The sequence below is a fragment of the Notamacropus eugenii genome, chromosome 1 (assembly GCF_028372415.1).
Source record: "Notamacropus eugenii isolate mMacEug1 chromosome 1, mMacEug1.pri_v2, whole genome shotgun sequence".
Lineage (NCBI taxonomy): Eukaryota > Metazoa > Chordata > Mammalia > Diprotodontia > Macropodidae > Notamacropus > Notamacropus eugenii.
The window spans coordinates 25,017,272-25,042,543 of record NC_092872.1 but is presented as its reverse complement, the minus strand read 5'-3'; the positions used below and the strand labels follow the sequence as shown (position 1 = coordinate 25,042,543).

The 25,272-nt window shown below is 39.5% G+C and overlaps 1 protein-coding gene across 5 annotated transcripts in view; it reads left to right on the top strand.

The window, feature by feature from the left end:
• Nucleotides 1–1,606: 1,606 nt before the first annotated feature.
• ADAMTSL1 (ADAMTS like 1) overlaps nt 1,607–25,272 on the top strand; it is a 1,091,970-nt gene continuing 1,068,304 nt past the window's right edge. For 2 of the 5 annotated variants that reach the window (XM_072655722.1, XM_072655679.1), the window contains exon 1: nt 1,608–1,890. In XM_072655722.1, the coding sequence (XP_072511823.1) occupies nt 1,804–1,890 (87 nt within the window). In that variant the 5' untranslated portion in view covers nt 1,608–1,803. Of the gene's footprint in view, nt 1,891–25,272 lie in introns of all 5 variants that reach the window. The other 3 variants (XM_072655705.1, XM_072655687.1, XM_072655697.1) reach the window with 2 other exon arrangements.

Genomic DNA, 25,272 nt, shown 5'->3' with positions numbered 1-25,272 from the left:
TAACATGGTAATTATGAGCAGCATATGTTTGTACACCAATGAATATACTAGGGCCTAAATACTCACTGTATGTCATTATTTAATATTATTGCTGTACTTCCAGGTATGTGAACCTGTTTCCTTTTCTGTAAAATGAAGTTGGATTGGATAATCTCTATGAAGTCTCTTCCAGTTCTGACATTCCATGAGTCTATAATTCTGACCTGCCTACTACATATCCTCCAGGAGGATGTGGGAAAAAGCATTTACAAATAATGCTTTCTCTCTGTTATCTGTTTATCCTGTATACAGCTTGCTTTGTTTTTATGTGGTTTTCCCCGGATTGTAAACTCCTTGAGGGAAGAGATGTTTTTTACCTCTTTTTATATCCCCAACCACTCAGCACAGTACCTGAAATATAGTAGGCACTTGATAAACGTTTATTGATTGATTGCTATAAAAATACGAATTATGTCTCAGCCAGCTGCTTGATTTCTAGCTTCCTACATGAATGCTGTAAGTTATTAGAAAGTAAAAAGGTTAACTGATATAATTTCATGCTGTGTTCACCCTGGTAATTTCCTAATTGTTATTTGATGAGTATGCTGATACCATGATTTGATTGAATTTACTTAGGGACAGCCTTTTCTCACTAACCTTCCTGAAGTTTGGAAAGGGGGGGGGGGGGTAATAGAGGGTGGAAAAAATGGCTGGAGGAGGAATTGTAATATGCCTTATTATAAAGATGAGCTATGAGGGTCACTCTAAAACTCTGGTTTTCCAGGAGGCAAAAAAAAAATTAAACACACCAAAACAAAAACAAAACTCCATATCGTTGACCAGAAACTGTGTTGCCATAATATCTTTGTGTCATCAAAGAAACCACAACAATCCAGCATTGGAGTAGGTGGCTCATTATCCCTGGCAGATTCGCCCAGGAAACAACCGCCTATAAGATGACTTTGCTGCATCCTCGGGGATACTTTCAGCAGAAGTAGCTGCACCTGACAAGTCAATTTCATTCCTACATCCCTCTAGAGCCCTGGGTTCTCGTGGGACAGACCCACGATTTCTCTAATTAGGGGAGGCTTGCGAGCTACCTAATATTCTCCTTCCTTTTTCCCACCCCCACGGCAAAATGACAGTTGGTAGCTTGTGGAGACCTCTTGAAAAATGGGGAGGTGATAGAGTCTAGGGGTATATCCAAATAACTCACAGCAGCCGAATCCCAGGGTTTTCAAGAAGGGCGAAGGGAGAGGGCTTACAAGGAATACTTCGCTCAAGACTGCTTCGGAAAAAGCAAAGCCGCACACCTTTCTGTTCTTCCTTTCTTTCTAACAAGATGGGGCAAATAAGCTCAATAAATGAGGAGCCATGTGCTTGTCTCCTGAAATGCACACGCCGGCGGCTGCCCCGGGCGGACCGAAGTTTCAGTTCCCCGCCTTCAGCTGCCTGACACAGAGTAGGGGAGGAGCAGGAGCCGGGAAGGGGGGTGGGGGGGTGAGCGCGCACCATCCCGGGCCAAGACAAGCAACACATTCACAAATAACACCCCCCACTTCCACCCCCACCCCCACGCGCTACCATTCAAACCAGCCTCTCTCCCCAGCCACACTGACAGTGTCCGCACCGCCACCCAGCCAGGGCGCAGCGCCAGGGCGCACGGAGCCCGAGCCGGAGCCGGAGCCCGAGTCCAGGCGGATCCCCAGCGCCAGCCAGGGGGAGCTGGAAGGAGAGGAACGAGAGGAAGAGCCGTTTAGTGGAGGGGGGCTCCGCTGACACTGCCCTCCTTCGGCGGCCAGCCCGCCGGGGTGGAGGGCGACCATGGCACTGGCAGCGGGGCCGCGGCGCCGGGGGAGCCTGGCCCCCATCCTCTCGGGCACCCTGTGCCTCCTCATCCTCGCCGGACAGGTAGGAGCCACGCTCATGCTTTCTTCCCCCTGCCTTCCTCCCTTCCTCCCCCTGGGTTCGTCTTCCTCGAAGTTTTCTGCTCAGGTGTCGGTGTGAGCTGACCATGACTTGGCGCCCCGGGTCCTATCTCTGGAGTTCTGTCTGCTCTGAGCCGCCCCGAGTCTCATCTAAGCACAGCTGGGGCAGCTAGGTGTCCGGACTGTCTGCCTCTGGCCCGGGGGTCAGACGGTCCCGGCGGCCGAACCCGCTGCTGCCCGCCCGCCGGTGTCCTCGCACCGTCCCAGCCCGCCTCCTGCCCGCTGAAGCGGACGCGGGGCCCGAGGGGGAGGCGCCTGCTGGGCAGGGGAGCCCGCCCGCTTGCCTCTCTCCTCCTGCCAACTGCCCCCTGGCGCTCTGCCTCGCTTCACCTCTCCCTCGGGAGCCCCCTCTGGGCGGCGCCCTAGCTCAATCCCAGCCCTCGCTCTTGATCCGCTCTGTTCTGGGGTGGCCCCTCACCTGGTCCGCATCATCAGGGTTTAGGGTCAGTACCTTCTCATCCTCAGGTGTGCTTCTATCCCCCTCTCCCCCATCCCCTCCTCTTTCTCCCCACAAAGGGGAATGAATTCATTCAGGACTCGCATTCCAAGTCTCTTAATGTTGGGGGACAAGGGTGGGTGGGATGGGGACTGGGCGTCAAAACAAAGGTGACCTCTTCCAGGTAGAGATGAGAAGGGACCAAAGCAACTGAAGCAACATCAGGGATCTGGAGCTAATGTGGTTTCCATTCCTGTCCATGTCCGTGTTGGGTGTTCTCCGATTAGCAGGAGGGACACTTGTTCACCTTTTCCCTAGCTAGCAAGTGACTACATACTTGGCGCTGCCAGGGTCCCCAGGCTGCCACCCGGCCTGGCTAAGCTGAATCAGTGTTACTTTCCAGTGTGTACACTTTACACATACCTGCAGTGCTGAGAATATGCCCTGTGGAGAGCGTACATTGTCAACAATTTGCTTAGTCATGGATTATTATTGTACCTGAGAGCTGCTTGAGAAAAAAAGGAGGAAAATGGTTGGGCAGGTGGATCTTGGCCAATAAGGGTGCTGCTTAGGCCTTTGTTTCTTTCTAGAGGCAGGTTATCTCTGTGACCAAAGCAAAATTATTCTCTCACTTCTGGCAAAAAGCAGTGTTTGTCTGTTATCACCAAACAACCTCTATTTCCTACTGTTTGGTTGGGGAAACCATCAGGGTGGGGGATGGGGTTAGCCTTTTCCCACTTTCATAATTTCCATTCTTTTAAAAAAAAATGGTAGTGATTATAATCACTTTCAAATCTTTACTTTGCAAAGTAAGGTTCATAAGTAGAATAACACTAGAGATAGTCAATGTTTTGAAGATGTAGATGATGTTGAATAAGACAGGGCAGTAAGAAGTATCATCACTACAGGAAGTAAATTTTCCCCATAATTCATGTGCTCTGTATTAGCGGAAGAAAAAATGATTTTACTTTATATGTTGTCTGAATTATCCCATAGACCAGCATTTTTTTTTTCCAGTTTCCTTCTTTATCTGATCAGGGGTCAGTCTTTTTTTTTTTTTTTTAATTAGAATCATAGAAATGCTAGAGATGTGAAAGAGGATTGGCAGCCAACATTCTAAACCATTCCAAAGAAAAAAATAATTCAATCTCCTGGGAGCAGAAGGTTCTAATAGGTTAGTATAGTACCTCAATAGCTTTGCTATCCTTCCTCAGTGGGACTCAGCTGTACCTAGTCCTTTTTGCCCCTCCCTACTCCCCCTGTTCAGACCTGCTTTGAACCAATCAGAGTTCTCTTGGCATCAAACTCTGTACCACCTTACCCAGCTTTGCACACCTGTTCTTTCTTGCTCCGATTCTCAACCAACTTTCTTCTTTCTGGGTGCGGATGATGAAAGCAATTTTGCCTCCCTCCCCCTTCTTGAGGAAGCAGTTTATTGTTTAATTCCAAATGGATATTTCTTGTTATACTGTATAAGCCTGCTTTCCACATGTGGGGAGCCTGACTAAACTTGTCAGGGGAGGAATAGAAAATTGTTTAAGTAGTAGATGGGCAAGGTATCCTAGTGGAATGCAACAAAGTATTCTTTGCTTCCTTGTGCTCAGTAATTAACTCTCAGTTGACACTGTTACTTCATATAAGTAGCTAGTATTAACCGCAGTGTCTAATTTCCCCAAGATTGTTCCCACATGGGAGTTATGTTTCCTAAATAAAGATCAATTGTTTTACTAGAAACTGCCCTTGGCCTAAGGATAGATAGTACCACCAGCAGAATAAACCATCCTCATCTAACTGTCTTGGGTTTTTTTGGGTCCAAAGTGGCTCAGAATTAGTTTGGTACAGTGTTTCCTTCTTCAGATATGCTTTGAATGGTGCTTGAAGCAAACACTTTAGTAAACTGGAGGGATTATTACCAGAATTAGTTGATCTATATGGCCAATGTTATCTAGTTATCTAGTGACCTAGCTGAACTTCATTCTTAAAGCAGTATAATGAAAAACTTTAGCACAGATGAAAACCGATTGAAAGTCTCAATGTTTTTTCTTCCCACTTCCCTGAAAGTCTGTTGCCTGTATTATCTATTTCTCCTTCTGCAACTTCCTTTCCATGCCTGGGTTAAATGAAGATTGTTCACTCCCTGAGCTCTTGAGAAACATGCTCCACTTTATTGTTCTGATTAATTTCATTCCATAAGCTGAGTGTACTTCCCAGTACCTAAATATCTCTCAAGTTATTCTCCTGAGTTAATTTTTAAGGTGGTTAGAGATTAAATTAACCACAACTACCGTATCCCCAATTCTGAGAAAACTGTTGAATGGCATAGTTGCAACTTAGTTTAGGCTCTTATCACCTCTTGCTTGGACTTTTGCAATGGCCTGCCTCCTCACTGGTCTCCCCGCTTCATCCCTCCCTATCCTAATGTATACTCCTCATATCTGCCAAAGTGTTTTTCCTAAAATGTCATTTGCCTACTCAATAAACTCTAAAGCCGTACTATTGCCCTAGGATGAAATAGAAATTCCTTTTTGTTTTTAAAACTTTCTCAAAAGTACCTTTCCAGCTCATTATATATTAACCTCCTGCATTCTAGTCAAATTGTCCTTATTACTGTTCGTCATACAAGTCTCTAAATCTTCCATTTTTCTCTTGACTGTCCATTCCCTTATCTTCAAATGTTCTATCTCCTTATATCTACTTCAGAGGATCCTTTACATCTGTTAAGTCTCAACTCAAGCACAGCCTTCTACTACCTTTCATTATCTCCTTAGTGCTCACCCTCCCTAAACAACCCTGCCTTTATATTTGTGTATTGCTATATATACATATTGTCTCCCTCCCATAAAACATAAGCTCATTGAAGCTGGAAGAAAAAGGAACCGTTTCGTTTTTATCTTTGTATGTCCAGCACCTGGAATTAGTAGTTGCTTAATTAGTGCTTATTGGTTGATTGTTTGGGGCGGGGGAGGGATAGAGAGGTAGACTGGTCTAGAGAGCGAAGTTAGATTTGGACAAATCATCCCTATTGCTGGAAAAAAGAACAGTGCAAAAAATGTGACTATTGGTGGTTGATCAGGAAAATCATATCTGAATATGAATGATTGAACATTTTTGTGGAATCAAATAATGATAGAGTTGGGAGGGACCTCAGAGGTCATGAGATCCCAACTATACCTGAATCGTGAATTCTTTCTGCAGTGTCCCTGAAAAGTTGTCTTTCAGCCTTCTTTGGAAGACCTCCAGTAATAAGAAACTCATAGCCAACTCCTTTTTGAGGCTGCTTTAATTATTGGGAAGTTAATTTTTTTTACATTAAAACCCTTCAAATTTTTGCTTGAAGATAGAGATTAAGGTGCTTCCCTCCTCTCTCACATGTTGTCTCAAGTCTCAATGTTCCCCATTACTTCAGTAGTAAGTATGGCTTCAGTTTGTCTCACTAATATGGTACCTAGGACTGGACACAGTTATCCAGATATGGGTTGATCAAGTCTGAGTACTCACCTGCCTTATTGTAGGAACTCTGCTAAGATGAAATTGAGTACTATTTGATTATATTATCACATTGTTGATTCATGTTGAGCTTTATTTTAGTTCAACAAACAACACTCTAGACAATCAGCAGTCTACATAGTAATATGACTCTTCCCTAGGTAACTCCCTAAATTTTTGCACCTTTTTGATAAGCACTGGGAAGCCATTAACTCAGTTTTCTTATTATTCATTTATCTGTAATTTTTTTTCATTTCCATATTATATATGCCCATGTCTCTTTGAAATGAATTTCTTTTCTATTACAATTTTGTATGAGACATCCCTCACTTTGATTACCCTTAATAGTGGTTTGGCTAATTGTAGGTAATGTGGCATGTGAAAAAAGGCACTGTGTTTCTGTCTTAACTCTAATACTGGTTTCCTGTGAGACTGTGGCTACCATTATTACCCCCACCCCTACCCCCAAAGGAAAGATCTGAAGTTATTTGCAAGCTCTAGAATTGAAGGTTCTTTTCCATCACTTCTCACTTATAGGTTTGCATGTCCCATCTCACCCTTAAAATAACCTGACCTTTTTGCCCAGAGATTCAGAACAGATATATTTTCCTGCTTCATGAATTTTGAAGCTCGTGTTTTGATGACAGTTTTATGTAGGAACATGGAGTTACAGTGTTTTTAAACATCAAGATTCTCTTGCCTTAAAACATTATGGCAGTGTTAAAGATAATCCTCTAAAGTGTGACTGAGATTTGTATATTTCGTGAGAGAGAAGAGTAATTAGAAAAAACAGTTGGAAATGAAATTGTATTCTTAATAGTTATTGAGTTCAAATCAATTTAATATTTGACCACAGATTGGGATAATCAAAGAATTCAATCATGAATAACAAGTTCATTAAAGGACAAAAGTATGATTTTGTTTGGAGGGACCATGCACCCCAAAATTTGGAGGATATATGTGGCTCTTTTCCATGTTCCTTACTCTCAGTTCAGTATCTAGTTATGTCATGAATTTCAAAAATAAGTCACCAGGAAAAAAAAGTTTATTTATTTGTAGTAACATCAGTTCCTATAAACAAATTGTGTTCACATGCTTGGGAATAGATTCAGCTTTCTGTTCCTCTTTGACTACAGATTCTGTGTAGTCATGGAAAATGAAAATTCATCCCTTCTTTCCAACCCTGTCCCCTTCTTCTTAATCTGTTGAAAATTGGCTTCTATGCATGTTGTGTTGCAGATCCATCATGGTCCTACAAGATTAACAGATATTTATTTAGAAAACTCTCCTCAGCATCCAGAAACCTGACACTTCAATGAAATGGAGAATACATGCGGCTGAACACCTTCTTTATCCAACTGCAATGTGGCAACTGTTGCTACGTTCTCTTTGGAGTAAAGGCAGGAGATGCCTTTTATTTAGGCTTGTTTCACAGCTCTCTCACCAGCCAAAATATAGACATACATGTACACACTCACATGCATGTCTGAACTTTATGGCATTTGAAAGAAAATAACTTTTAATCACTGGTAATAATAACTCTAATATGGGATAGGAATAATCATTTCCCACTTAAGAACTCTTTTAGAGAGGGATGAAGACTGTGAATTGTTAAGAAAAACTGGTTTGATAATGTATGATATTTGTTTATGAAGCAACTATATGTAGTAATTCAAATGTGTAATTTCATCCCATGAGGAATGAGTGGCAGGGGGGAATCCCCTCCTCAGAGACTTCCTCCTTTGATTCAGATCAACAGTTTGGTAATCAACATTGTTTTAGAGAGAGAGGAAGGTGTTAAACTTATATAAATTAGTTGCTGTCAAAAACCTGTGTTACTTTGGTTTCAAATCTTTCCATATCTGCCTCTGAACTGCCCCTCCTTAACCCCAATGATATCATTAACTCTTACTCACTGTTTACATCAGTGCCAGGGGGAATAGTTTCTAAGTATAAGGATGATTATTTCTATACCTCTCAATGCATTTTGAAAGCCAATTTAAATTATTCTTAGACTACACATTTTGTATTAGTTATGTATCCTCTCCTTTCCATTATCCTAAGTAATAGAAATACTTTCTAAATCAAAACTGTTGTCTATTATTTTGTTAGCCTTAGGAATGTTCTTAAAAATCAATTTTAATTTAAATCTGACACTTTTGTGTTTTCATTTAAATTCAAAGTTTAATTAAAGATACTGCTCCTTACATACATGAATAGATTGCTGAAAGAGATAGAAAAGTAAAGATGAATCATTGACCATCAGGAGGCATGGATATGAGGCATTGGAAGCCATAAAAACTATAGGAAGAGACAGAAGATGGAAGAGAGTAAGTTGAGTACAAAAGCCTAAAGGCTCAGACAAATGACGTAAGAAGCTTCCAAATGAGATGGGAGACTCTTCAGCAACTTTTCTATGATCCTATTGATCGGGAGATTTTTCTTCCCCTCCTTCCCCTTTCTTTCCCCAAGACAGCATGTAACATTCTTAAAACACATTTTCACATTACTCATGTTGCATAGAAGAATTGAAATGAATGGGAGAAATCATGAGAAAAACCAAACCAAACTAAAATATAACACATGAGAAAATAGTCTGCTTCCTTTTGCATTCTGATTCTATAGTCCTTTCTCCGGATGTGAATGGCATTTTGCATCAAGAGCCCTTTGAAAATGTTTTAAGTGCTTGCATTGCTGTGAAGGGCTAAGTCTATCAGAAACAGTTAGAGAGAGCTGAAGCCTGTTCCTGTGTGAAGAGTTAGGAGACTTGTTGACTACCATCTACAACATGATGGAGGAGACTTGTTGTTGACTACCATCTACAACATAATGGAGGAGAAACTTCTCGGTGCTATCTGCTTTACTCTTTACTGTCCTTTCTGGCTGGAGAAGTACAAACATGGGGGATAGACAGGCTTCTTATCTGTTTCCCTATGAGGAGATGCTTGGAGCTAATTGGGAGAAGTAGAAGTCCCTTGCCATTTGCAGCTTAAAACGAGCTTGGTAATTCTCTGACTCAAGGGAGTTGCTTGTCCCTGAAGAAATGAATTTTTTTTTTTTTTTTTGGTCAGCACCCTACTAAGAGCGTCTGTAGTTGAAGAGGGCTTTTCACTGCTTTATCTGCTTAATAGCAAAAGACATGGCTTTATCCAGAAGGAGAGCAGCAAAGACCAGAAGGGAAACATCTAAAGATGTGGCTTTATATGCTGGAATTTGTTCCTTAAAAAACCATATAAGGGTCTCCAGTCCACAGTAGTGAGTGGCCTCAGAGACTTGGGTTTCCCCAATCATGTGCCTTCTTGCTAAGTTTCTATCAGTCTGTGCCCACTTTACCCTTGGGCACTCTATATATTGGAGGGAGAGTGTGATTGAGCTTTATGGGTTGATTGTAATGTTGATTATTCCTGCTTTTAAGTTCAACCGATTGTCAGTCAAAATTTGTCGCCCAATCAGGATTTTATCTCCCAATCTCATGACATTTTCCTTGTTTCGTTAATGAGTTCAGTGCCTGACTTGAAATATTTCTCTCCATTCTATTTCTTATACTCAGTCTACTAGGACTTCGGTATGTATAGTAATACTCTTTCAAATACTTTAACTTTTCCAATTTCTCAATCTACTCAGTTCCTATAACCTACTCTTCTACTTCATCTTGGCAACGTAAAGAGAGGGTCGTACCTTGATCTTGTCATCACCTGCAGATTTTCCATTTACATATTCATGAATGCTTAACTTCCTTTATTGAATCATAATCTTTTACAATTCCATATGCCTTATTACCTCTAACTCTTTTCTTCCACATTGGATCTCTAGCTTCTCAAATCCCCTAGTTCTTTCCCAGGCTATCACCAATGCCCTGGCTATCTTCTCTTCCCTTCTTTCAGTAAGTCATTTCAACTCACCCTTCCAAATTTGAGATCCTTACCCCCTTATCCTATTTTTGATTATAAATAGTCAAACTCAATCTTAAATTATTCCCATCATTCATGTACTTTACATATTTTCATGCTACTGAATAGAGTTGGAAAAAAATCTCAGAATCATGCTGATTGGGAACAAAGCCATTAAAGAATCTCAATTGGGCTTTTATTGCAACAAAGTGATTCTTTTACATCTCCACAATTGATTCATTATCCCATAGTGGTGATAACAAATCTTTTTATCCCTTCTTAAGCTTCTCATGGTACACCCCATCTCTGCTCTCTCAGCCGAAGATCTTGCCTCATACTTCTTTGAAAATATTGAGGAAATTCACCAAAAGCTTCCTCCTCTTTTCCTCTCCTTATCTTCCATTACTTAGACTTCTCCCTTTACTGTCTTCTCCTTGATTCTTCTCCCATACAAAGAAGTGGTTTTTCTTCCTGGTAAGACAAATTCCGCTAAATGAACTCTCGACTTCATTCCACCACAGGTCCATATCACCTCACACCTGCGTGAGGATGTTGGACTATCCTTCTGGTTTGTATCTTTTCTTGAAGTCTCTTCCTACTCCGATACACTCTTCATTCATTTCCCAAAATAATCTTTGTAAAAGTGTAAGTCTGACAATGTCCACTTTCCCTTCATCCCTGCCCCTGTAATGAATTTCAGTGACTCCTTATTAACCCTAGGAACGAATATAATAATCTTCCCTTTGGTTCTTAAAGCCCTTTAAGGCCTTGCCCTTCTAACCTTTCAAGTCTTACATTTTACTTCCCTCAACATATTTAACAGTCCAATGACACTGGCCTCCTTTCTGGTCTTGATACATTGCTCTCCATCTCTCAGCTCCATGCCTTGTCACTGGCTCTCTCCTGGGTCTGAGATGTTCTGTCTCCTCATTTCTGATTCCTGGATTTCTTCTAGTCTCAGCTCAAGTCCCACCACTTTGTTTTAAAAACCTATCACGGTTTTATCCACTGGAAGTGCTTTCCATGTGAGGTTACTTTCCATTTATATTGTATGTATCATATATATATGTATATATATACACCTTCAAGGTGTGGTCACCTTGATTATAATGTAAACTCTTTGAAAGTAGGCACCAGATTTTATAATTACTAAAAATACATTCCCAGAATTTAACATAAAATGTGTACTTCATAAATGCATGTTAATTGACCATAAGCAATAAAAACTCACATTTCAATAAGAAGCGGTATGAAATTCAAAGCAAAATGAAGTTGAACACAATCATATGTTGCATATTTATCATCAAATAATTGTTTGGATGTACATAATTTCTTTTTTTAAACTTTTTTATTACTTTTAAAATTTTTTAATTATTTAGTTTTAGTTTTCAACTTTCACTTTCATAAGATTTTGAGTTCTAAATTTCCTCGCCTTCTGTCACCTCCCCCCTCCCCAAAACAGTACGTATTCTGACATAGGTGCTACATATACAATCATATTAAACATATTTTCACATTAGTCATGTTGTAAAGAAGAATTAGAACCAATGGGAGGTACCACAAGAAAGAAGAAACAGTCAAAAACAGAGCAAATAGTAATACGTATAATTTCTTACCTGGTGTATTGCATGTAAGCCTAATTGTTAGCTTAAAAGTTCTAGACTCAACCTAAGTTTTTAAATTTCTAGAATGTTGCTTATTAGTATCATATAATGGCAGTTCTGAGCTCATGGATGGCCCAGCCTGACTGTCACATCCCTGAATAGTAATAAATGCCAGCCATTGGTTATAATGGTGTCCTCTCTTCTCTTTCCACAACTGTTCTATTAGGGTAAAATCAGGTTTCCTCTCTTTCCTCTAAAGTTAAACTTTCTTCACCGTCTGAATTTATGTTCCCCTGTGAGATATCAACCTCATGATGTCATTGGTCCTCTTGGAGAGCAAAGGATTGACAACCACTTAATGTTGGTATGTTGCTGTGATGATAGGATTGAGATACATTGGATTGAACTCTCTCATCCTCTTGGGGATAACCGTACATAACGGTCCTCATCAGTATCACGATTTTTGTCAAGTCAGGCACTGTACTCATTACAACTCTGTGATCTACCCTTGTTAATCTTTTGTCAACATGCTGGTGAGCTCTCTTTTTCCAAATATTTTTAACTGGTTGGTAAAAATACATATTCAGTTGACTTAGTTAGTGGGTTGTCCATCTTCACTCTCCCCTTTTCAGTCTATTCACTCAAGCTTCCAATAGGTAATAAATGGTTCTAGTACCTTGTCTTTGTAAAGCTCTGACCATTTTCAGGAGTTGTTTTGTTTACTGGCGAGTTGTCCAATCTCTCTACAATATGAGAGGATATAACCTTCCGGTGGTTCAGTGATTTATATGTCCTATGCATACTGAAGTTTCTTATTAGAACTCTATCACCTATGTGATTTTCCTGAGCCCAGATATGGGTTTTGTACATTCCAAGACACCCTGCATTACCCCTGAGAGGGAGGGTACTCCTGGCAGTATGATACAAATGAACCCAATTCAAATTTCTTTTAACTTTTGCCTTAACAGGCTAATTTATATTAAAAAGGTAGTACTTATATTTGTTTACCTGATTTGAATCCTGTGTGTCTCATATGATTTCTATGACCTTGGGCCTGTCCTTCTCTGGGGCCTCAGTTTCATCTTCATCAAAATGAAGGGATCACACTGAATGATTTCTAAGGAACTGGCTAAATGTAAGTTCCCTGCTTTATCTTTAAAGACAAAGAAATGGAAGTTTAGATAAATGAAGTGATTCATTGAAGGTCACATGGCTATTTAAAGTTATTATTTAATGACAGAGCCAGTCTTAGAACCTAGTCCCTTGACTCCCAATTCAGTACTCAATAGATTGTACTGTCAAAGTCTTGAAGTCATTGGTATTGCTTACAATTTCCTACTCAGACAACACTGAAGGTATTTAAAAAAGTGTTCTTCATTGATTTACAGATCAGTTAAAAACCATAATGGAAGGTGAAATCTCATTTCCTGAGACTTGTTGCTTGAAACATAAAGTTTCAGATTTTTGAAGCAGAAAAGGGAACTCAACACTTATTATGTATTTCTATTTTAACTAGACTAATTGTTTGCCCCATAATACTAGTCCCAGTTATTTATTGTGTAGCCATGTTACTGATATGGGAAGATTAACATCTTGTCAAACTGACAGCAGGCCTAGGTTTGTGCTGCCTGGAACATTGTTCTTCATGAAATACAGTCTTTTCACTGATGGAGTTCCCAAACTATCTGATAACCTCTCATCTTTTGACAAACTGTAAATAAAGAACAATGAAAGGCAGCACTTTACCCCATGGGAGGGCTGGTCAAATAGCTTCTGTTTGTAAAAGATGATGACCTATAGCATGCCTGCTTTCTTTGTGCAGAAAGACTACAGTAACTGATCTGTAAAGTGCTGATGTAGTTTTATCTGAACCAGGACTCACCCAGTTGTCCCTTCCATTTGCCATTCTTTGCTCTATCCCTATGGGCTCAAGAAGAAATGTGAGCCTGGAATGTTACTTCTTAACTTCTTACTTAACTTATTCCCCCCAACTAGAATGAAAGAAGGAAGTCACAATGCACTGGTAGGGGAAATATGTTCTCCTTATGTCAGGTTAAGATGTTTTGAAAAGTCTCTGACTTTGGCTTCCATCTTCCATATCTATTTATTTTTCCTTTTGAGCAGTTTGGATAATATTAGTTAAAACACAGATGAAAGAATGGTCTGCCAAAATACTCAGTGAGAAACTACTGAATGTGGGGAAAAATAGAGGGTGGAAATAGTTTTAAAATGCTTAGGCCATAAAGAAATTAAGTTAAATGATTTTATACCTTTTCCATTAAGACAGGAAATGGAATTGTAGTTAACAATCCATCTCTTTTAGCATCCTTACCTTTTTCTTCTTTTCCATAATCTATACTTTCATATATTTATTTGTGTCTGCATTCTAGGCTACCAATAAAGCTTTTTTTTTTTTTTTTTAAACAGTAGTAGTGGGACAAAACACTTATTCTGCTCTGCCGAGGAGACTGAAGCCACTTGACAACTTCCATATTCTGTTCCTTGCAATTTCTCATTATGATCTTTCATTTTCTCCTTTCCTTCTGGTTTGAGATAGAAGTATATTCCTATTCATTATAGGGGCTAATATGAGTCCCCTCTTTCCTCGGGACCTTGGTCTAATGGCCATTCTTCATGACTGTCTCCTCCATGTATCTTTATCCTTTCCTCCCACTAACTCCTGTTCATTTGTATAAAATGTGCTTCTCAAGCCTAAAAAAGACTGATTCTTGACCCTGCAAGCTCATTTCTCCTCCCCTTCATGGATGAATTTTATTTGAAAAGTAATTAATGTCCAATATTTCCAGTTCTCTACTTCCTCTCCTCTTGTCCCTTTGTAATCACAACTGAAACTGCTTGCTACCCAGATCACCAAGATCAGCGATCTTTTGCCAATCATGAGTCTATATTCTTAGATCTATACAGTAGTGTATCTGGAAAACTAAAAATTTGATTTTTAAAATTTATTTTGAGGATCAACTGAGTTAAGTGTTTTGCCCAAGGTCACATAGCCAGAAGGCAACAGAGCTGAGATTCAAATGGTGGTCTTTTGATTCTGGGTTCTGTTCTTTTCCTACTCCTCTATGTCCTCTGCAGCCTGACGCTATTAACCATTACCATTTTGGGAGTTGGGGATGGGTGGCAACTCTCTCCTACTGAAATTTCCAGGATAGAACATTCTTCTGCTACCTGTCTTATTCTTCCTTTTCTGTCTCTCTCCTTGGGTTCTCTTTCTGTTCTTAACCCTTTGGGTTTTGATAATCCAAAAATATTCTCGTGTTTGGGGTGCTAACGTCTCTTGTAGAAGCCTTTCTCTGACCTAGACCCTGCAATTTCCTCCTTTCTGGCATGCTCACCCTGTCCTTTTCTGTAAACTCCTGGTATTTTCTGACTGGAAAATGCCAGAAATTTTCCTGTTCCATGATTATAGGAATTTGTAAAGTAGGGGGAAGGGAAAGGAGTGTATCATTAACCAATCCTTAGCATCTTCCTGTGACATTAGAGATGGAAAACCAGAGATACTTAAATGATCCTCTCCCAACCCCACCCTACCTGGCCAACTCCTTTGACCTTGGGGGTCTACCTTAATTCCACCTCAGTGTGTGAGATGCACAGGAATGGTATTGAATTGCTGCCCTAGTCTAGAGACTTTAACTTACTGTGGTAGTGTGGGGGGCTGTGGAAGAAATAGGGCACTACTCTATCTTCTACTAATTGAGGAAATGATGGAAAACTTGTGAAGTTAAGGGTACAAAGATCTAAGAATAACTTCTCTTTAGAACCATTGTTGGGCTCCTTCCTTCTGTGTAGAAGCACATTTTCTCATCTCTTTTTTGGGCCAACCAAGGTGATCAAATGCACTTTGAAAAGAAAATTTTAGATGTCATCTGATTCTTCTAGCATAAATAATTTCCCAGTATGACCTATAGGCTGAAACTTCCCTTTTCACAAAGAAATAATGCTAAGCAAAACCAACTTCTATTACTGTAGGAGTAATCTTTAGTGTAGGTAACTATAATACAAAGTAATATCTTCACATTCCCTTACTGTATTATCATTTCCATAAGATCAGGAACCATGTCTTATGCCAATTTTATATCTCCTACAGTGCTTAGCACATGCTTTGTCCACAATACATATCTAATAAATATTTGCTGAATTATTGAATTTCTTGTGACTAGTAGAAAAGTGTTTTGGGCCTTTATATTGAATATTTATTGAATATTATATTGAAATATTCTATTGAATATTCTATTGAAATTTCACATACAGTGCCAGATTCAGACACAGTGCCTAGGTGTCAGGTTTTTTTTTTTTTTAACTCTTTTCACATTTTTGAGAGTAGCAAATATTAAAATCAATGAATGGAGCAAATATCTCCACAAGTGTTAACAAAAATTTTCCCTTGGTTGGAGCAAGATGAAGATGTATATATAGGCTTAGCTGCAAATTCTATTGAAAATGCTGAAGATTAACATATCAGAGTTCCCTTTCTTATGAATCTGCCTCTGAAGAGGGTTAGATGTCACTGTTTGGCAGCTGATCATTTCCTGCTGGATGTTTTCTGAGGGCTGCCCCCAAGTAGAAGATCACTATTCAGAGAAATGCTAATTAAGTGGGATTTAAAGGAGCATGTCAGCCAACCATGAGCTCAATGAGATTCCCCCTCCTTTGCAGCTGCATTCGATTGCATTCTTAGCTGCCACTGAAGTAAGTCAAAGGCCACATCTGCAGAGAACTCAGCTGGCATTCTCATAGCTCCAAGTCAACTTGTAGCAACATTACAGAATTGGGGAATCTCTCAGCCCCTGCATGCTTACATTAGCCAACAGAATATGAAGGCGTAGAATATCCTACTGAAAAATTGTATGTGTGTGGGCAAAAGGTTGTGAAAATGTCCCAATGAGATCTAAATGTAAACCAGGCCTTTTTGAAACTTTTTTTTGAGAAGAGGGAGGAGAATGGAAATGAAATAACTAAGTTTGGTATTAGGACTGCTAGCCTACATAATTTATAGTTATGCTTCACAAATCTTGTGGATTTTTTTTAATTGGAAAACTTGACTCAGTGAATGTTAGACTGAAGAAATAGTACATGGTTTTTAATATTTTGATTTGTCATCCCATGTTTGGGGAGGGGGCTCATTAGCTTGTAGCTTTTTTATTAGTCTGAGCTATTTACAGATTTTAGGAATATATTCTGGAGGACATCAGCTCTGATAATACAAGATATCTTGGTAATTGGTCCCATTTTGTATATAGAAAATTATAATAATTGATCTTTACTGTGTGAACCTCTAACCAAGTAATAAGTAATATTATGCTATTTTGGAATAAAAAAAAACCAAATTGGTCCAATAAAACTGCAGTTTGCAAGAAGATGATCTCTCTTTTATTGCTTCCTCCTGAGAATGTTCAAGGAGAGATGCAGGGAATGTTGCAGTACTTATTAATTGTTGATTATAGGTAAATCTCCATTCCTCTGTTTTCTCATTTGTAAAAGGAAGATAACATACCACCTCAGTCGATCAGCAAGCATTTATGATATGCCTGATATGTGTGAGGCACTGTCTTAGGTGCTAGGGATGTAGCACAAATGATGTAATCCTTGAGCTCAAAGGGCTTTCATTCTATCAGAGAGACGACATACAGACTTTTAAGAAAAAATACAAGGTAGTTTTGGTGGAGGGAGGCATGAGGCTTTACGTAGGAGGTTGGAATCTAAGAGGTAAAGGTGAGGAGGGAGCACATTCCTGGAAAAGATGCAAACTTGTGCAGAAGCACAGGCAGATGGGATTCAATCTTAGGTGTGAAGGAGAGCAACGTCAGTTTGATTAGACACAGATTGGGAAAGAACAGTGAAGCTGGGGCATAGATGATGGTATAAGAGAATGCTAATGGGGAGAGGGATTAGTGGTCAGGACAAGGGTCCCCCCTAGGTTTTAAAGAAGTGATCATCATCATGGATTTCAACCTGGAAGGGACTTTAGATGCCATCCAGTCCAATCCATTCTTTTTAATATGAGAAAACTTAGTCCCAGGGAAGATGAATGACTTTCTGAAGCTCATTTTAAATAGAAAGTTGCAAAGGGATTTCAGAACTTTTAGTCATGGGAAATGACCACTGTTGAGTGGTAAGGCATGTGACAATGCCTGCAGTGGAGGGAAAAGGAGACCTGGATGTGAGTACACATCAACATGTATGCTGAAGTCATCTGGTACAAAGACTGAACTCATTAAGAAAAGAGAGAGAATGACCTGGGGGCTGGTCCCTATCTGCCCCCAGGATCTGAATTGGGGATTGTATTTGGAGAGAGTGAACCTTAAGGGAGGAGGGAGGGAGGTTTCTTAGTATTGGTGCCATGAGGAGGGTCTGCAAGTAGCAATAAGGAACCAGGAGTATGCCAGCTCCCGCCTCTAGCAGCAGTCTGTCAAGAGGCTTGAGAGAAAACAGAAACAATGAGAATTTTGTGAGGAAAGTACTTCATAAACCTGAAGATGCTATAGAAATGTGACTTGTCACTATACTCATCTTTTTTTGGCTACCATTTATAATTCTTTTGGGGGGGTATATGACTTGGCTTTATTTCTGGGGTTGAGTCTTTTAACTGGAATTTAAATTCTTTGAGGTTGGGGATCACATCTTATTTTGTACCACCCTACCCTTACCACAGTTCTTAGCACAGGAGGTGGAGTTAAAGAGTAGACCATGAGAATTAAGGGGAGCAAGGACTGGTATACCAGAATGCTTGAGTGCATGGCATGTACTCAGTAAACTCTTTCTGACTTTAATTGTATCAAATCATCTCATTTCCAATTTCTATATATCATTGTAGTCTCTCTATTTCTCTCAATTCTGAATAGTTTGCCTCAATAAGATACAAAAAGAGGCAAAAGATAGTTCCTGCCCTCAAGGAGTTCATAGTCTAATGGGGGAGACAATAAGTAAACAAATATGTACAGTGATGTTATGCACAGGAAAAATAGGAAACATTTAATAGATAGAAGGCACTAGAATTAAGAGAGGCTGAGAAAGGCTTCCTATGGAAGATGGGATTTTAATTGAGACAGGAAGCCAGGAAAAACAGTAGGCGGAGATGAAAAGAGAGAGCAGTCCAGGCATTGGGGACAGTGAGAGAAAATTCTGGAGCTAAGAGATAAAGCATCTTGGTTGTGGAACAGCAAGGAAGTTACTTGTCACTGCATCAAAGAGTACAAGGTGGATAATAAGACATAGGAAGACTGAAAACGTAGAAGGAGGCTGAATTGTAAAGGGTTTTCAATGCCCAACAGAGCATTTTGAATTTGAATGTGGAGCAAATAAGCAATCACTGGAGTTGAGTGGGGAGCAGTTACATTGGTTGGATCTGTGTTGTAAGAAAATCACTTAGAGGGGAGATACTTGAGGCAGGTAGACCACCAGCAGTCTACTGTAGTAGTCCACACATAAGGTGAAAATGGTGGCAGTGTTGGAGGAGAGAAGGGGCATATTTGAGAGATAAAAAGGTGAAATTGACAATCCTTGGCAACAGATTAATATGAAGGGGTAAGAAATAGTAAGGAATCAAGGACGACACCTATGTTGGGAGCATGAAGGATTAGGTTTTCAGTAGCTGTGGCTATTGTACCTGTAGGAGCAGTTATTGGTCTTATACCCTGTAGGGATTGGTGTAGGTGCTAGGCTGGATGCATTGCCATTTCCAAAGCTTTTGGGTCCAGGAAACTGGGCTTTGTTCTTTGGGATCTAAGAGAAGACAGTGATCAAAGTGATTGTGATGATTTGGTCTCCTTGGTGCATATCGTCTCCTGTTTCAGGAATCACTTCCCTTAAGGATGGCTGTGGCATTTAGGATGAAAGCAGAACCAGGAGCGAATGCTGCCACTCTCAGGACTTTTGTGCTTATCTGCCTGTTGGTGGCAACTGGTCACTAGTTGTTGCTAGTGTTGGTGAGACATATAATAACTATGTCCTCTTCGAAGTTCCTGAAAACTCTTTTTGTTTTCTGCATGATTTCTCTTTCTGAGTTCTTTAATTTCCCTGACAGAACAGTGAGAGTCATCCCACTTCTGATCATTTTAATCTCTCTATTATTATTATTGTTGAAAGATTTTGAATGTATAAAAGGATTTTCTGGTATATTCTAGCACCCAATTTTGGTTCTGTTTTGAGTTGATTATTAATCTGTGTGGAAACATTGACTTTTCATGATGGTCCATTATTTTTGCAATTATTCAGGTGGGGAGTTGTATCATCATTCTTAGTTCCTCAATGACTAGATAAGGGATACATCTAAAAGTCTGTTGAAGTGAACTTGCCCAATGGATTGGAAGCCCATTACCCAAGTTTTGTTTCATTGTTGGGCATAACTACCAACCTGATATCCTCGTGAATGCAAATATATTCTGTTACTTAGATTTGCTCAATGATGCAGAGGCTTATGCTTATATTATGCTATTAATAGTAATATGGTCAACTATATACCAAGGTGCAATAGCCTAGGACCCTAGAAAACGCTGCTAAAAGATTCAATCTATTAAGCAACCTTCTGATTTACCATTTAACTTGTAGTTGGCTAGTAAACAGTATTTTTTAACATTGTCTCATCTTTTGCAGTGGTGGTAGAATCATGTAGTTGAAGTAGCTGTGTGGTGATCAATGTAGCTAAATCCCTCTTAAAATGATGAAGCCATTTGTCTGTTTGAAAACTCATGATTTTAGACTACGAGTGGGCTAATTTACCTCATGTGAGAAAATATATTCATAAACAAGAGAGATCATTTTTACTTTAAAATGTGATCCAACTTTGCAACAATTCTCTTAAATGGAAGGAACGATTTTGAGTCCACCTCTTACTCCCTTCTATGGTGATATTGTCATCTAGTTGTGACAGCATATCTTTAGACTGAGCAGAACTCAATACGGTGAGACCGCTCTGTTTATGCATTTCTTTTGGATCAAGATCTGACCTCAAGTGACTCTTCTGATGAGTTTGAATGATTAAATAATTTCTCTGATCATTCCTCTGCTCAACTCTTGATCAATACCCTAAAAGTGATCTTAGAGGCTTTAAAAAAATCTCATTATTTAGGAAGCCAGGTTGGGGATACCCTGTATTCAGGCAAAGATTGTCAGAATGTGAAGCTGCTTAGGAATTTCCATGATCCCAAGAGTAAGTACATGATAAGGTTCGTTATTAGGAAGAGGGAAGCAGGTGATGAAGGCACTTGTGAGCTGAGTCAAGAGGCAATTTGAAGAGAATTCTACAATACAGTTCTTCTGACTCATAATCTTATTCTATTACCAGAAACTACATGCTGAGCTCCTGAGGTCTTGGCTCAAAATTCTTGGAAATCTTGGGTAAACAATAGAACTCTTGAGTCTATTTATATGGCATATTCTTCTTGAGACTTTAAGTCTTAAACTGCAGTTGTTAGATCTGCGGCATTTCTTTTTGACCACAGACTTAGCCATTGGAAGTTTTAATGTCATTCTGTAGTAAGGATGTCTGGGTCCCATTTCATTGCTAAAGTGTCACCAGCAGGGAAAGAAAAGAGGAAAGGAATAAATATTTGTTATACTAAGTGATTTTGAAATTGTGTCTCATCCGATCCTCATAACAACCTTACCAGGGAGGTACTATTATTATCCCCATTTTACAGTCGAGGAAACCAAGGCAGAAGGAAGTTAAATGGCTCATCCAAGGTCACGCAGCTAGTAAGTGTCCTGAGATTGGATCTGAACTCAGGTTTTCCTGAGTCCAGGCCCTCTGTTGACTCGGTCCCTTACCTGCCTTCAGCCTCCAGGGTTGGGGCAAGGGGAAGGAATATGATATTCTACCAATTGCCAAGACTAGAAAAACTTGTTCCATAGTCTGCTCCCAAATTTTTGGCATTGTGAGACCTCAAAAGGTAAATCAAATCAACCTATCACATACTCTTCTGGATTAATGTTCCTTTAAAAAGAACACTAGATCATGTATTGATTTACTGATCTTGATGTACTGATGCCTCAGTTTTGAAGTAGTATGCATGTAACATCTTTTTCTCCTCAGAATTTTCTCTTCCCTATTTGTAAGAATTGAGGTGAATAAGACATAAGAGGAGCTCACATTTTTTCAGCTGCTCCAACCATGTCTTCTGAGACTCTCCCAAGGGGGATATGCTCCAGGTCGGAGCTATAGACCTCTTTAGTTTCCCTTTTTCAGTTGCTGCATGCAGGCAGTTTCCTTACTTATTTTCCCTTTCCCTTGTTTAACAGTGAAATATCTTCCAAAAGTACCTCAATACCTTGAAGATACATCATTTCATTAGCATGGGTATACTTCTCACAAATTTCAATTTCAGCTCCTCCAAACTTTAATGTGACAGATATACAAACGACTGAAGAAATTCATCATCACATGATGTCGGCACTCTCTGGAACTACATAGACTGGTTTTCAAACAACTTGGGGAGGTGATGGAACATGATGATTGTTTTCAAATATTTTTTTTTTAAAAGACAAGTCAGAGCTTTCCCAGCTTGTTAGAATCTAGCAGTTTAGTTCTGTACCACTTTGAAAAGCCCAAGGGCACTTCCACCTTATAGTGAAGCACCAAAGATGGCTTTAGTGGAGGAGATGGAGCATCCTAGAATTTCAGCGTTGTAAAGGACCTTAGAATTCCTCTTATGCAACCAACCTATACGTGGACAAGGATACTTCAGCCATTTGGTTACCTAGCCAGTACATGAACACCTAGAAGAGGGAACTCATTATGTTCTGGGATGATCCCTTCTACTTTTGGTTAACTCTTATTTTCCTCTTTTTATGAAGTCTAAATCTATCCCCTCTTTAGCTTACAGCCATTTCTGTTACTTTTGTCTTTTGGCAAACAAAACAAATCCATCTGTTACATTTTAGTTCTTCAAGGAGAGTAGAGCCTCAATTTATGAATTTAATTCATTCAAAGATTCTGTTTGTCAGGCGATTTGTTCATATTGCAAAGCAACTTTTTCCATAGGAAGTAATGTAAAGTCAGATGATTGGTATCACATCCCCAAAAATATTCATATAAAATAATTATTTATAATTTTAAGTAAGTTTATTTTGTCCCTAATGCAATGATTTGTACACAATTTAAAGCAAAAATAAGATAAATTAACCTGCACTTTACCTTTGAGAAGAGTTGTGGCTGACTCGAGGGAGATGAGAGGGAGGAGGAGGAGGAAGGGTTAATGCTTGAAAGGAGAATCTCCTTCTATGAGAACACTGGGGATTTCAATATTGTGAGTCTTCTTTCTTACGCTACTTTCGCTAAAAGTGAGACTAATACTACTGCGTTCACTTATTTTTTGTTTTTTAGAATCACTTTCATGTTTTGACTTACTGATTTTTTTTTCTTCTTTACGTTTGCTTCTGACTAGGAGTCTATCTAATGATGCTTGTTTTTGACTTTTTAAAAAAATAATTTATTTGTTTTCAGTTTTCAACAGTCAATTCCATAAGTTTTAAATTTTCTCACCCTCTCTCTCCCCACTGACATGGCATGCAATCTTATATGGGTTCAAAAAAAAAAACCAAAACAAAACAACATTGCCCTAGTTAAGCGTCATCCCTTCGCAAGCCATTCACTTTCAAACATGATGTTTGTACTGCGAATTTTTGTTCATCCTGCAAGACAAATTTTGCAAAAAAATTTTCCTCATCAAGCAAAGCATACGTAAACCAGGTTACTCCTACATTGATGTCCTATCTTACTTTGACAGCTTCGATGCACATTCTTCCCCATGTCCTGTTCCAGGATTCTCTGCTCTTGGATAACCATGTCCAGTTCTTTCAACAATCGTCATAGAGCAGATTTTCTAGTCACTTCTTCAACCTGACTGCCTCTTCTAGATACATTTCTACCTGTTACGGTCTTTAAAAAATGTCATACCCAAGAAGTGAACACAATACTCTAGCTATGGTCTGAACATATCAAAACATGATGGGTCAAATATCCTTAATTATGGGCCTAATTCTTCTATTAATAAAGCTTAAGATAAAATTAATTTTTCTGCCCATTAGATGAATAATGAAAATTGTTTTCTACATCCTCAGAAAAAAATTTTTCTGCTTGCTTCTTCCTGCTGTTTTCATTGTTGCTCCTTTTAATCTATCACTTCTCCTACTTCTACCTCCCACACCCCAAGATATTAATATGTGCCAATTTCAGATTATCCTTCACGGTCATTGCATATATTTTGTATAATCTTAGTGATTTATCTGTTGTCTCTCCCATTAGAATGTGTACTCTGTGAAGGCAGAGATAATTTTTGGCCTTTCTTCCTATTCCCAGGGTTTAGCACAGGGTCTGGTAGATAATAAGTATTTAGTTGTGCTTGTTCTTTGTTTTTGAAGAGGCCCAGGATATCAGGGAGATGATGACATGACTTGCAGTTCACTTGGATTTGAGTGAGGGAGGGCTGTGCAAGGTCACCAGCCTCACTTTCTCCTCCAGAGCCATCTGGGTCCAGTGGCCTTGTATTTATCAGGAGGACTAGAGGTGGCCCAGGATGCAATGGGAGACCCTGGCACTTTGTTAAGGCCTTTTTAGGTTCTCACTTTGAGTGAAGTAATGCCCATTTAGTGAAGAGGCCTCTTAAAGAAGTGAGTCAAGGGATGGCTCCTTTAATTAAAAGAAAATGATCAGACCGGGAGAGGAAGTCCGTCAGGGTTTCTGGTCAAAAGAGAAACAGTTACTGTTGACCTTCATTCTGAGACAGGAGGACCCAACTCTAGCCATTAATGCATAAAGGTTGCCCAATCCATGAGCTTCAGAGTAAAATGGGAAAGAAAGGAAGGAAGAAAAAGGAATGAAGGAAAGAAGAAAGAGAGGAAGGAAGGAATCTTATCTTTTTCTTTCTTTCTTTAAAATATTTAGTAGATGCTGGTTGTCTGACTGAATGAATATGTATTGTCTTCTCCCACTGGGATACAAGGTCTTGAGGCCAGGCAATGTTTTTTGCTTGTTTGTTTATTTATTTCTATTTTTAAGTTATTTATTTCCCTAGTGCTTAGCGTAGCGTCTAGAATATTGTAGGCACTTCATACTAGAGGCAAGAAATCTAAAGCAGGTTTCATTTTTTTATTCCTGTCAAATGTTCTCCTTGACTGTTTATTGCCCCTATGAGTCTACATGAGCTTGAATATATTTTGTTCCATATTACAAATAAATTGTAAAGAACTGCCACAGTGAGCAGAAAGCTACCAGGACACAGGTGCAAAAGTGGTGGAGTTCTAAAGTATTTTCTGACTGATTCCAAGTGGTCTGTGGGTCCTGAGTCCATGTGTTGGGAGGCACTTTCCTAGAAGAGTATAGTTTATGCCAGCCTGGCTTGTAGGAAATGCAGTTTAGAGACAGATTGTCTCTCAACCTAGTTCTAGCCACTGTACATATAGGCTTTGTTTTAGAGTTACTACAACCATAACCAATGACTTTCCCATGCCCTGAGCATTGCATACTGGGTGTTCCCTGGGGAGCTTCTGTTGCTAATGGGGACAGATGTGTTCCTGGCATCCTGAGTTGGAATTTCCCCCAAAGAAACAATGGTAGCAACGATGTTTTTGTTATAGTTGAATTAGTACCATCGTAGTGCACTTCAAATAGGTTATGGGGTAAATATATTTTTGTGGATTGCCCTGGGACTCTAACCACCATTAGCCATTATATCAGTGGGAAAATGCATCCTAACTTGTGAACAATGAACTTATAAAGGGATTTTTGGAATGCAACCTATTTGTGGGACTGCCTGTATGCATGCTGATTGGATGTGAGATCTATTCCCTCATTTTAATCACCCAGGAAATTCCTCATAGTGGAGAGTCAAGACAGCTGGGTTAGTTGAGAATTGGCCCACAGTGGCTAGGAA